General features: G+C 48.8%; 1 protein-coding gene across 1 annotated transcript in view; it reads left to right on the forward strand.

Moving 5' to 3' along the window:
- mcu (mitochondrial calcium uniporter) overlaps window positions 1-11,232 on the forward strand; it is a 130,520-nt gene extending 119,288 nt beyond the window's left edge. Inside the window, exons 5-9 of the mRNA XM_031799880.1 lie at window positions 3,526-3,630; window positions 3,857-4,017; window positions 5,036-5,239; window positions 5,712-5,828; window positions 7,841-11,232. Coding sequence (XP_031655740.1) covers window positions 3,526-3,630; window positions 3,857-4,017; window positions 5,036-5,239; window positions 5,712-5,828; window positions 7,841-7,924 — 671 coding nt within the window. The 3' untranslated portion in view covers window positions 7,925-11,232. The remainder of the gene's footprint in view (window positions 1-3,525; window positions 3,631-3,856; window positions 4,018-5,035; window positions 5,240-5,711; window positions 5,829-7,840) is intronic.
- Window positions 11,233-13,145: the final 1,913 nt, after the last annotated feature.

Consider the following 13,145-nt stretch of genomic DNA (forward strand, 5'->3'; position numbering starts at 1 on the left):
CACAACCACACAGCTATACCACAACCATGAAGAGCATGTAGGCCGTCATTGAAAATAATAATTTGTTCTTAACTGACTTGCCTAGTTAAGTAAAGGTTAAGTAATGGTTAAGTAATGGTTAAGTAAAGGTTAAGTAATGGTTAAGTAAAGGTTAAGTAATGGTTAAGTAATGGTTAAGTAAAGGTTAAGTAAAGGTTAAGTAAAGGTTAAGTAATGGTTAAGTAATGGTTAAGTAATGGTTAAGTAAAGGTTAAGTAATGGTTAAGTAATGGTTAAGTAAAGGTTAAGTAATGGTTAAGTAAAGGTTAAGTAAAGGTTAAGTAAAGGTTAAGTAAATAAAAGGAGCGGGTCACTGCTTTGATGTTTGCAGAGAACGGGGTGTTGTCCAGTGTCACACCAATGTTCTTTGCGCTCTGGGAGAGGGACACTGGAGTTGTCAACCGTGGCGGAGGTGTTTGTGTGGGTAGGCCTTCCCCCGGGAGGTAGAGCAGCTACGTCTTGTTGAGTTCGAGGTGGTGGGCGGACATCCAGGTTGCGATATCTGCCAGGTACGCAGAGAAGTAGTTGAGTGTCATCTGGTTGTTGAAGACACTAGTTAACCACTCTACCAGTAGTAATCCTGGTTGTTGAAGACACTAGTTAACCACTCTACCAGTAGTAATCCTGGTTGTTGTAGACACTAGTTAACCACTCTATCAGTAGTAATCCTGGTTGTTGTAGACACTAGTTAACCACTCTGTTCTATCAGTAGTAATCCTGGTTGTTGTGGACACTAGTTAACCACTCTGTTCTACCAGTAGTAATCCTGGTTGTTGTAGACACTAGTTAACCACTCTACCAGTATTAATCCTGGTTGTTGTAGACACTAGTTAACCACTCTATCAGTAGTAATCCTGGTTGTTGAAGACACTAGTTAACCACTCTACCAGTAGTAATCCTGGTTGTTGTAGACACTAGTTAACCACTCTATCAGTAGTAATCCTGGTTGTTGTAGACACTAGTTAACCACTCTATCAGTAGTAATCCTGGTTGTTGTAGACACTAGTTAACCACTCTGTTCTATCAGTAGTAATCCTGGTTGTTGTAGACACTAGTTAACCACTCTACCAGTATTAATCCTGGTTGTTGTAGACACTAGTTAACCACTCTACCAGTATTAATCCTGGTTGTTGTAGACACTAGTTAACCACTCTGTTCTATCAGTAGTAATCCTGGTTGTTGTAGACACTAGTTAACCACTCTACCAGTATTAATCCTGGTTGTTGTAGACACTAGTTAACCACTCTATCAGTAGTAATCCTGGTTGTTGAAGACACTAGTTAACCACTCTACCAGTAGTAATCCTGGTTGTTGTAGACACTAGTTAACCACTCTATCAGTAGTAATCCTGGTTGTTGTAGACACTAGTTAACCACTCTATCAGTAGTAATCCTGGTTGTTGTAGACACTAGTTAACCACTCTGTTCTATCAGTAGTAATCCTGGTTGTTGTAGACACTAGTTAACCACTCTACCAGTATTAATCCTGGTTGTTGTAGACACTAGTTAACCACTCTACCAGTATTAATCCTGGTTGTTGTAGACACTAGTTAACCACTCTGTTCTATCAGTAGTAATCCTGGTTGTTGTAGACACTAGTTAACCACTCTACCAGTTGTAATCCTGGTTGTTGTAGACACTAGTTAACCACTCTATCAGTAGTAATCCTGGTTGTTGTAGACACTAGTTAACCACTCTGTTCTATCAGTAGTAACCCTGGTTGTTTTAGACACTAGTTAACCACTCTGTTCTACCAGTATTAATCCTGGTTGTTGTAGACACTAGTTAACCACTCTACCAGTTGTAATCCTGGTTGTTGTAGACACTAGTTAACCACTCTGTTCTTCAGTAGTAAGCCTGGTTGTTGAAGACACTAGTTAACCACTCTGTTCTTCAGTAGTAATCCTGGTTGTTGAAGACACTAGTTAACAGTGAACCCTCATGATGAGTGCCCCCCCCCTCCCTCCCCCCATCAAAGTTGCCTATCCCTTATGTAGACACTAGTTACCCGCGCTGTACAATCAGTACTCAGGCGTATTGCCACAATACCCATTCAGTCCGATGCTCATTATTATTGATGGGCTTCCCAAATGGCACCCTATTCCCTATTTTGTGGTCAGGAGTAGTGCACTCTATATGGAATAGGGTACCGTTCAGGACGAGGCCTGTCTCCTTTACCGACGGTGCTCATTATCCTCTAACAAGGGGTGCAGATGTCTCCACTCTGAGGCTGTGGCACCCTTTTCCCTAATTAGTGCACTACTACCGATAGGGGTCTGATCAAAAGTAGTGCACTGCCTAGGGAATATGAATCAATTTGGGACACAGGCACGATCTCCATTAGAAGGTCTCAGAGCCTTTTCTACATTCACATAGCTCCCTATTTCAACCCTTATAGTGCACAACCTCTGACCAGAGCCCTATTGTCCCTGGTTAAACGTAGTGCACTATGTAGGGAATAGGGTGCCAGTTCGGAGACTAGCCAGAGAAATAGGCTAAATGTTACTGCTATGAAATGATGAGGATGTGAAGTGTGTTTCAAGTAGCAGAGTGTGGTCTCATGACTGATATCCCTTTGTTTCTGTCTCTCTCCCTCTCTCGTCTCTTTCCATTCTCCCTCTTTTCTCCCTCCCCTCCCCTCCCTCCCTCTCTCCCCTCTCCTCTCTCTCCCCTCTCCTCTCCCTCCCCTCCCCTCTCCCCTCCCTCCCCCTCTCCCCTCCCTCTCTCCCCTCTCCCCTCTCCCCTCCCTCTCTCCCCTCTCCTCTCCCTCCCCTCCCCTCTCTCCCTCTCTCCCCTCTCCTCTCCATCCCCTCCCTCTCTCTCCCTCCCTCTCCCCTCCCTCCCTCCCTCTCTCTCCTCTCCCTCCCCTCCCTCCCTCTCTCCCCTCTCCTCTCCCTCCCCTCCCTCCCCTCTCCCTCCCTCCCCTCTCCCCTCCCTCCCTCCCTCCCTCTCCCCTCCCTCCCCTCTCCCTCCCTCCCTCCCTCCCTCTCCCCTCCCTCCCTCTCTCCCTCTCTCCCCTCCCTCCCTCTCTCCCTCCCCTCTCCCTCCCTCCCTCTCCCCTCCCTCCCTCTGCCACACTCTGCTCCCTCTCTCCTCTCCCCTCCCTCCCCTCTCTCCCTCCTCTCCCTGTCTCCTCTCTCCCTTCCTCCCTCCCCTCCCTGTCTCCCCTCTCCCTCCCTCTCCCCTCCCTCCCTCCCTCTCTCCCCTCCCTCTCTCCCATCCCTCTCCCCTCCCTCCCTCTCCCCTCCCTCCCCTCCCTGTCTCCCCTCCCTCCCTCTCCCCTCTCTCCCTCTCTCTCTCCCTCCCTCCCCTCCGTCTCCCCTCTCTCCCTCTCTCTCTCCCTCCCTCCCCTCCGTCTCCCCTCCCTCCCTCTCCCCTCTCTCTCCCTCCCTCCCTCCCTCCCTCCCTCCCTCCCTCCCTCCCTCCCTCCCTCCCTCCCTCCCTCCCTCCCTCCCTCCCTCCCTCCCTCTCCCCTCCCTCCCTCCAGATGGGGCGAGGGTAGCCTCTTCTACAGGGATAGACATCCTGCTGTTGGATGACTTCAACCTGGTCATCAATGACGTTACGCACCTGGTTCGACCGCCACGGAGAGGTGAGATTGACCAGGGGTCAGGAGATGAAAACACATTTATTTTGTACTTCATACTTTTAAGAGGTGAAAGTAGGCATTTGTCTGTCTGTTTCTGTCTGTCTGTCTCTGTCTGTCTGTCTCTACCTTCTAACCCTCTGTGTGTGTCTGTAGATCTCCTAGCTAATGAGGAGGCAGTGCCTGTCTGCCTGTCTGTTTCTACCTTCTAACCCTCTGTGTGTGTCTGTAGATCTCCTAGCCAATGACGAGGCAGAGCGTCTGAACGACGTTAAGTTCCTGGTTCAGCAGCTCTACACCACCATGCGTATAGAAGAGCATCAGCTTAGTAAAGAGAAGGAACTGGTGGTGAGACTGGAGGACCTCAACTCACAGCTACGTCCTCTAGAGAAGGTACGGGACACACACAGTCACTTATTGGCATTAAGTACATTTGTAAATATCACTTTTTTTCTGTCTTCTGATGGACATGAATTACTGTGTTTAGAACTGCATGGTTAATGTTTAGCATGGGGGGGGGATAGAAAACTGCATGGTTAATGTTTAGGGGGGGGGATAGAGAACTGCATGGTTAATGTTTAGCATGGGGGGGGATAGAGAACTGCATGGTTAATGTTTAGGGGGGGATAGAGAACTGCATGGTTAATGTTTAGCATGGGGGGGGGGTAGAGAACTGCATGGTTAATGTTTAGCATGGGGGGGTATAGAGAACTGCATGGTTAATGTTTAGCATGGGGGGGATAGAGAACTGCATGGTTAATGTTTAGCATGGGGGGGGAATAGAGAACTGCATGGTTAATGTTTAGGGGGGGGATAGAGAACTGCATGGTTAATGTTTAGCATGGGGGGGGATAGAGAACTGCATGGTTAATGTTTAGCATGGGGGGGGTAGAGAACTGCATGGTTAATGTTTAGCATGGGGGGGGTAGAGAACTACATGGTTAATGTTTAGCATGGGGGGGTAGAGAACTGCATGGTTAATGTTTAGGGGGGGGATAGAGAACTGCATGGTTAATGTTTAGCATGGGGGGGATAGAGAACTGCATGGTTAATGTTTAGCATGGGGGGAATAGAGAACTGCATGGCTAATGTTTAGCATGGGGGGGGTAGAGAACTGCATGGTTAATGTTTAGGGGTGGATAGAGAACTGCATGGTTAATGTTTAGCATGGGGGGGGATAGAGAACTGCATGGTTAATGTTTAGGGGGGGATAGAGAACTGCATGGTTAATGTTTAGGGGGGGGGATAGAGAACTGCATGGGGAAATGTCCTTCATTCACACATGTTTTACGAATGTGTGGTCTTCGGGAATTAAACCCGCTTTCCTGGTGTTGCAAGCACTACGCTCTAACAACTGAGTTGGTGTGCCTTTTTATGACTGATGGCTGTCTCTGATTGGCTGTTTGCCCAGGTGAGGGAGGAGCTGAGTCGTAAGGCGGAGCGTCGTACCACCTGGGTGCTGTGGGGGGGCATGGCCTACATGGCAACACAGTTTGGGATCCTGGCGCGTCTCACCTGGTGGGAGTACTCCTGGGACATCATGGAGCCTGTCACCTACTTCATTACCTACGCTACCGCCATGGCTATGTACTCCTACTACGTACTCACACGCCAGGTAACACACACACACACACACGCCCTCTATAGCACACAGCAAATCCAAGCCTTGGCCAGACTGTGTTTGTGTGTTGAGACTTAGCACTAGTCTTTGTGTATTCTAGTAGCGTTTTTGGAGCAGGTTAATTTGTGTTTGGTTCATTCACGTTTGATTCATTCGCGTTTGGTTCATTCGCGTTTGGTTCATTCGCGTTTGGTTCATTCGCGTTTGGTTCATTCGCGTTTGGCTCATTCGCGTTTGGCTCATTCGCGTTTGGCTCATTCGCGTTTGGCTCATTCGCGTTTGGCTCATTCGCGTTTGGTTCATTCACGTTTGATTCATTCGCATTTGGTTCATTCACGGATGTGTCCTCCTTTTCCTGTTGGGCTACAGTATGTATACAGTATATTTCTTAGTAGAAGTTGTAGCATTCTGGAGTAGGTGTATTTGTGTGTTGTGTTATTGTGACAGAATATCCCCCGTCCTGTAGGAGTACATCTACCCAGACGCCAGGGACAGACAGTACCTGCTGTTCTTCCACAAGGGGGTAAAGAGACAACGCTTTGACATCTACAAGTACAACGAGCTGAAGGACTCTATCGCTGAGGTAGGCACTAACCCTGACACGGACACCAACTCAAACACTAACCCCGACACTGACCCCGACACCAACCCCGACACCAACCACGACCCCGACACTAACACCAACTCCAACACTAACCTCGACACTGACACCAACCCCGACACCAACCCCGACACTGAACCCGACACCAACCACGACCCCGACACTAACACCAACTCCAACACTAACCTCGACACTGACCCTGACACCGACACCAATCCCGACACCAACCCCGACGCTGAGGTAGGTACTAACCCCGACACGGACACCAACTCAAACACTAACCCCGACACTGACACCAACCCCGACACTGAACCCGACACCAACCACGACCCCGACACTAACCCCATCCCCTACACTAACCCCAACCCCGACACGAACCCCATCCCCGACACTAACCCCAACACTAACCCCATCCCCGACACTAACCCCAACACTAACCCCATCCCCGACACTAACCCCATCCCCGACACTAACCCCATCCCCGACACTAACCCCATCCCCGACACTAACCCCAACCCCGACACTAACCCCAACCCCGACACTAACCCCAACCCCGACACTAACCCCAACATTAACCCCAACCCCGACATTAACCCCATCCCCAACATTAACCCCAACCCCGACACTAACCCCAACCCCGACACTAACCCCAACATTATTCCCAACCCCGACACTAACCCCCATCCCCGACACTAACCCCAACACTAACCCCATCCCCGACACTAACCCCATCCCCGACACTAACCCCATCCCCGACACTAACCCCATCCCCGACACTAACCCCATCCCCGACACTAACCCCAACCCCGACATTAACCCCAACCCCGACACTAACCCCAACCCTGACACTAACCCCAACATTAACCCCAACCCCGACATTAACCCCACCCCCAACATTAACCCCAACCCCGACATTAACCCCAACCCCGACACTAACCCCGACACTAACCCCAACCCCGACACTAACCCCAACCCCGACACTAACCCCAACATTAACCCCAACCCCGACACTAACCCCATCCCCGACACTAACCCCGACACTAACCCCAACCCCGACATTAACCCCAACCCCGACATTAACCCCAACCCCGACATTAACCCCAACCCCGACACTAACCCCAACCCCGACACTAACCCCATCCCCGACACCAACCCCATCCCCGACACCAACCCCATCCCCAACATTAACCCCAACCCCGACATTAACCCCAACCCCGACATTAACCCCAACCCCGACACTAACCCCAACCCCGACACTAACCCCAACATTAACCCCAACCCCGACATTAACCCCAACCCCGACATTAACCCCATCCCCAACATTAACCCCATCCCCAACATTAACCCCAACCCCGACATTAACCCCAACCCCGACATTAACCCCAACACTAACCCTGACACTAACCCCAACCCTAACCCTGACACTAACCCCAACCCTGACACTAACCCCAACCCTGACACTAACCCCAACCCCGACACTAACCCCAACCCCGACATTAACCCCAACCCCGACATTAACCCCAACCCCGACACTAACCCCATCCCCGACACTAACCCAGACACTAACCCCAACCCCGACATTAACCCCAACCCCGACATTAACCCCAACCCCGACATTAACCCCATCCCCAACATTAACCCCATCCCCGACATTAACCCCAACCCCGACACTAACCCCAACCCCGACATTAACCCCAACCCCGACATTAACCCCAACCCCGACATTAACCCCAACACCGACACTAACCCCATCCCGACACTAACCCTGACACCAACCCTACGTAGGCAGGAACAGATGCAGGCTGGCATGCTAGCACACAGACAGACACAGGCATGCACACATTAACACACATTAACATGCCTTCACAAAATGTACCCTGTCATGGTTTTATAATCTGGATTGAAACGTTATGACAAAAAATGAGCAATTGTAGAAGGAATTCACACGTTTCTCATATTATTCTCCCCCCCCCCCCCCCCCCCCCCCCCCCCAGGTGGAGTTAGATCTGAAACGCCTGAGGGACCCCCTCCAGCTCCAACTCCCTGTCCAGCAACTCACCGCCGCCAGCAAAGATTGATGGGAAGAGTGATGTCCTCCTCTGCTTTCTTCATCTCTCCCTCCATCCTTCCTTTCCTTACCCTCCTCCATCCATCCTTTCCTTACCCTCCTCCCCTCCTCCATCCCTCCTTTCCTTACCCTCTTCTTCTCCTCCATCCCTCCTTTCCTTATCCTCCTCCCTCCCTCCTTTCCTTACCCTCCTCCATCCCTCCTTTCCTTACCCTCTTCCTCTTCTCCATCCTTCCTTTCCTTACCCTCCCTCCTTTCCTTACCCTCCTCCATCCCTCCTTTCCTTACCCTCCTCCATCCCTCCTTTCCTTACCCTCCTCCATCCCTCCTTTCCTTACCCTCCTCCCTCCCTCCTTTCCCTCCTCCCTCCCTCCTTTCCCTCCTCCTCCATCTCTCCTTTCCTTACCCTCTTCCTCTCCTCCATCCCTCCTTTCCTTACCCTCTTACCCTCCTCCATCCCTCCTTTCCTTATCCTCCTCCCTCCCTCCTTTCCTTACCCCCCTCCTCCATCCCTCCTTTCCTTACCCTCTTCCCTCCCTCCTTTCCTTACCCCTCTCCATCCCTCCTTTCCTTACCCTCCTCCATCCCTCCTTTCCTTACCCCTCTCCATCCCTCCTTTCCTTACCCTCCTCCATCCCTCCTTTCCTTACCCTCTTCCCTCCCTCCTTTCCTTACCCCTCTCCATTCCTCCTTTCCTTACCCTCTTCCATCCCTCCTTTCCTTACCCCCCTCCTCTCTCTCCATCCGTCCACCATTACTCCTCTTTGTTAAAAACCCTTCCCTTTAGCGACCGACCGCGGGAGTTTTTCTTTTTTTTTACATTTTCTCCTTTTTTAAATTTCTCTGACTTGAAAACGCAAATGATAAAGTAAACCCATCTGTAGAGGAGGTTTAGAAAGAACAGAAACTGAATCACATTGTGTCTGGGGGTGGAGATTATGATGAAACTGGGTGCTATGGATATGCAACAGGACTTCAGCACAGCCTGCAGGAAGCTCTAGGGGACGTACAGGAAGTGACACGCTGCAGTGTGAGGAGTTACAGCGGAGGTGGAGGGGACGGCGGCAGACAAATGGACACGTCTATAAGTGTGTGTGGTGATATCCCGGGACTCCAACCCCAAGCCACTTAACAGTTGCTATATCTATGTGTTAGCTAGGCCCACAGTGCAGCATTCAAACACACACACACCACTCCTGTGGTGCCTCGGGACATCTGTGTCCTATGAATATCCTCTAGCTGGGAACCTCTTGCTCCACCCCCTGACCTTTAACCTCAGCCCTCTGACCTCTGCATGCACGGAGGACATGGCTGTGATTGGACAAGGGTTCCTGTGACCGTCTAGGTGAACGTTGACCTTGGCCGACCCCTCTTGTCTCGTCTGATTTGCTGTGGCCAAACCTGCCCCGCCTGTAACCAGTTCCCGCCCTCTCTGCCTGACGGACAGCTACCCACAGAGCATATTGCTATGATGACAAGGACCGTTTATCAGGCGCCTTTCAGATTGTCACAGCCTTTACAGGAAGTGGATAGACGGAGTTGAGGTCAGGTGACCACACCTCACTTCCTATTCCTGTTGTTGACTTCCTATCGACTTCCTGTTTCCTGTAACATGCTGCGCCGGGATTGGAGGATAGTACTTCCGATAACAACATCACTGTGTGTTCCAGTATTCCCAGATGTTTTATTTTAGAAGCTATATTTGTTATGAGAAACAATATACTAATAATATACAATCAATCCCAATGAAGATAGAGGCGGTTTAGATCATTCAGTGGGGGGAGGAGCTCTCTCTTTAACATCCTATCTCAGTAATATAGTTGATATACCATATCTGTATCTCTTCAGTAATGTCTCAACCATACAGGACCCCTGTATCAATAGGTTTTCCCCACTTCTTCTCTCACACACTGTTCTCATTGTACTACCAGCAATATAACCCACCAAGGCTTCATAGACAAACACCCATCATCCACAAACAGAGTTCTGAGAAGGATTTCTGGCCGAGAGATTCCGCGTGCCACTCACATATCCTACAATTCCTTCCAACTACACTATAACTCATATCAGCCAAGAGAACATTGTAGAACCCTCACAAACAGCGACGATGTACCCCCGTAGAACCCTCACAAACAGCTGTGATGTACCCCTGTAGAACCCTCACAAACAGCTGTGATGTACCCCTGTAGAACCCTCACAAACAGCTGTGATGTACCCCTGTAGAACCCTCACAAACAGCTGTGATGTACCCCTGTAGAACCCTCACAAACAGCTGTGATGTACCCCCGTAGAACCGTCACAAACAGCTGTGATGTACCCCTGTAGAACCCTCACAAACAGCTGTGATGTACCCCTGTAGAACCCTCACAAACAGCTGTGATGTACCCCCGTAGAACCCTCACAAACAGCTGTGATGTACCCCTGTAGAACCCTCACAAACAGCTGTGATGTACCCCCGTAGAACCGTCACAAACAGCTGTGATGTACCCCTGTAGAACCCTCACAAACAGCTGTGATGTACCCCTGTAGAACCCTCACAAACAGCTGTGATGTACCCCTGTAGAACCCTCACAAACAGCTGTGGCCCGACTGTGTACCATTTCTGAATATGCTCACCTCTTTACACCAACCTAATTGTGAGGATATAAAGAAAGAGACATATTAATTGTGTGTGTGTGTGTGTGTGTGTGTGTGTGTGTGTGTGTGTGTGTGTGTGTGTGTGTGTGTGTGTGTGTGTGTGTGTGTGTGTGTGTGTGTGTGTGTGTGTGAGAGACAGTCAGACGCAGACAGGCATGCTGTAGATTGCAGGTTGTTCAATGATGAGTCTTCTTCGTCTGTATGTGAGGTTTTGTAGGACATAATTTAAGCCAAGGAACATAAAGAGAGGATCATAAAACAGATCTCACACACACACACACACACACACACACACACACACACACACACACACACATAATACTGATGCATTGTTGCTGCAAAAGAAAAGCAATTTTCTTAACTTTTACAGGGAATGTCTCAGATCCGACGTGCTTTTTTCCCCATTGTGACGAGAACAAATAAGTATAATTGACTTGTTCTGAATTGGTCTTGGCTCCAGGCAGCAACACAACGCATATTTCAATGACATGATATCAATGGTTCACATGTGAATGGAACATGTCCAAATTATGATTTTTTTTAACCTTCTGGGTTTTGTTAAAGGTCTCTCCTGTCACCCTCTATATGACCTATGACCGACTTAATCATTCGATCGCCTCAATCAATCAATAACCTGTCATTAAAAACCCGGAGCTGCAAATACGGCTAAAGAAGTATAAACTGTGTGTGCTTGTGGTTCATTCACACAAACAAGGCTGTTCCGTCCAAAGTTCTCTCCTCCCACGGTTCCTAGTAGCTGTTCCAAGTAACTGCCCCCCTCCCCCTGATAGACAGCCAGGCAGACAGAGAACACGGATGCTACAGGATGGTAGAATCAGTGGAATACACAAGTTAATATGTAGTAGGAGCATTATTGACATGTTGTTGTTGTTACTCTCGATACAAACGATCTAACCCTGGTTAACTTTCTGCTGGTTGATAAAACAAAGCCATATCTATGTTGTTACGTCAGTTGTGGGGATTGGCTTGGGGGTAGATCTCTTCTGTTAATTGGAGGGGGTAGATCTCTTCTGTTAATTGGAGGGGGTAGATCTCTTCTGTTAATTGGAGGGGGTAGATCTCTTCTGTTAATTGGAGGGGGAAGATCTCTTCTGTTAATTGGAGGGGGTAGATCTCTTCTGTTAATTGGAGGGGGTAGATCTCTTCTGTTAATTGGAGGGGGTAGATCTCTTCTGTTAATTGGAGGGGGTAGATCTCTTCTGTTAATTGGAGGGGGTAGATCTCTTCTGTTAATTGGAGGGGGTAGATCTCTTCTGTTAATTGGAGGGGGTAGATCTCTTCTGTTAATTGGAGGGGGTAGATCTCTTCTGTTAATTGGAGGGGGTAGATCTCTTCTGTTAATTGGAGGGGGTAGATCTCTTCTGTTAATTGGAGGGGGTAGATCTCTTCTGTTAATTGGAGAGGGTAGGCCTCTTCTGTTAATTGGAGGGGGTAGATCTCTTCTGTTAATTGGAGGGGGAGGCCTCTTCTGTTAATTGGAGGTGTGTGTGCGTGCGTTGGATCTCCACGGAGCGTGGTGCCTTTGTGGGACAGACTGTTTCGAGCAGTAAGGGAAACATACCTAGGCAGATATTTCTATTCTCAGAGGATTGGAATCATCATATTGGAAGAGAACTTCATCGTCAAATGTCTATGACCGAACCATCTGTACCATCAGTATAGGTCTATTCATGCTGAGTAAGCTATGTTCAGAAAACTGGTACTCTACAATTTAATGAACAGTGATAGATTCTGAGAATGGGGATGAGGTAAGCAAAATATGTATGTGTGTGAGAGAGCAAGGTGTGTGTCCGTGTGTGTGAGAGGGAGTGAGGTGTGTGTGTGTGTGTGTGTGTGTGTGTGTGTGTGTGTGAGAGGGTGTGTGTGTGTGTGAGAGAGAGTGAGGTGTGTGTGTGTGTGTGTGTGAGAGAGAGTGAGGTGTGTGTGTGTGTGAGAGGGAGTGAGGTGTGTGTGTGTGTGAGAGGGAGTGAGGTGTGTGTGTGTGAGAGGGAGTGAGGTGTGTGTGTGAGAGGGAGTGAGGTGTGTGTGTGTTTATACGTACAGGAGGCCAAGAGCAGAGCAACACATCTATGAATCGTCTCCTCCTCAATCGCTCCGATTGATAAATCAACTCACCTCTCAACCCACCTGACCTCGATCACCTAGCTCAAAATCTTTATTTTCCACAACTGCACACGCTAGCAGAGATAGAGTAAGAGAGACACATAAGCACACACACACACACAGACAAGCTGGTTACACACACCTCTACATACATCAGAGACTCCTCCTCTTTTTTATCACAATACCATCCATCCATCTTTAACGTCCTTATTCTTTTAAAAACATAAATATATCAAATATAGGAGCTTTATTATAAAGGGGTGTTGCATGAATGTAATGTTTACATGGGAAATTATGTTGAAAATAAAGAAAACTAAAAGATGATTTAATTAACATGAATATTGCAAAGATAGTTTAAAAGAACGTTGTTTGTAGAGATTCCTAGTAATGGGCATGGGACAGGGCTATCTCTCTGTTGTTAGAATCTGCCCTGCCAAATCTGGCTCCAACCCAGCCTCTGCACCTCTCTC

This window comes from Oncorhynchus kisutch, linkage group LG20 (genome assembly GCF_002021735.2).
Source record: "Oncorhynchus kisutch isolate 150728-3 linkage group LG20, Okis_V2, whole genome shotgun sequence".
Taxonomy (NCBI): Eukaryota; Metazoa; Chordata; class Actinopteri; order Salmoniformes; family Salmonidae; genus Oncorhynchus; species Oncorhynchus kisutch.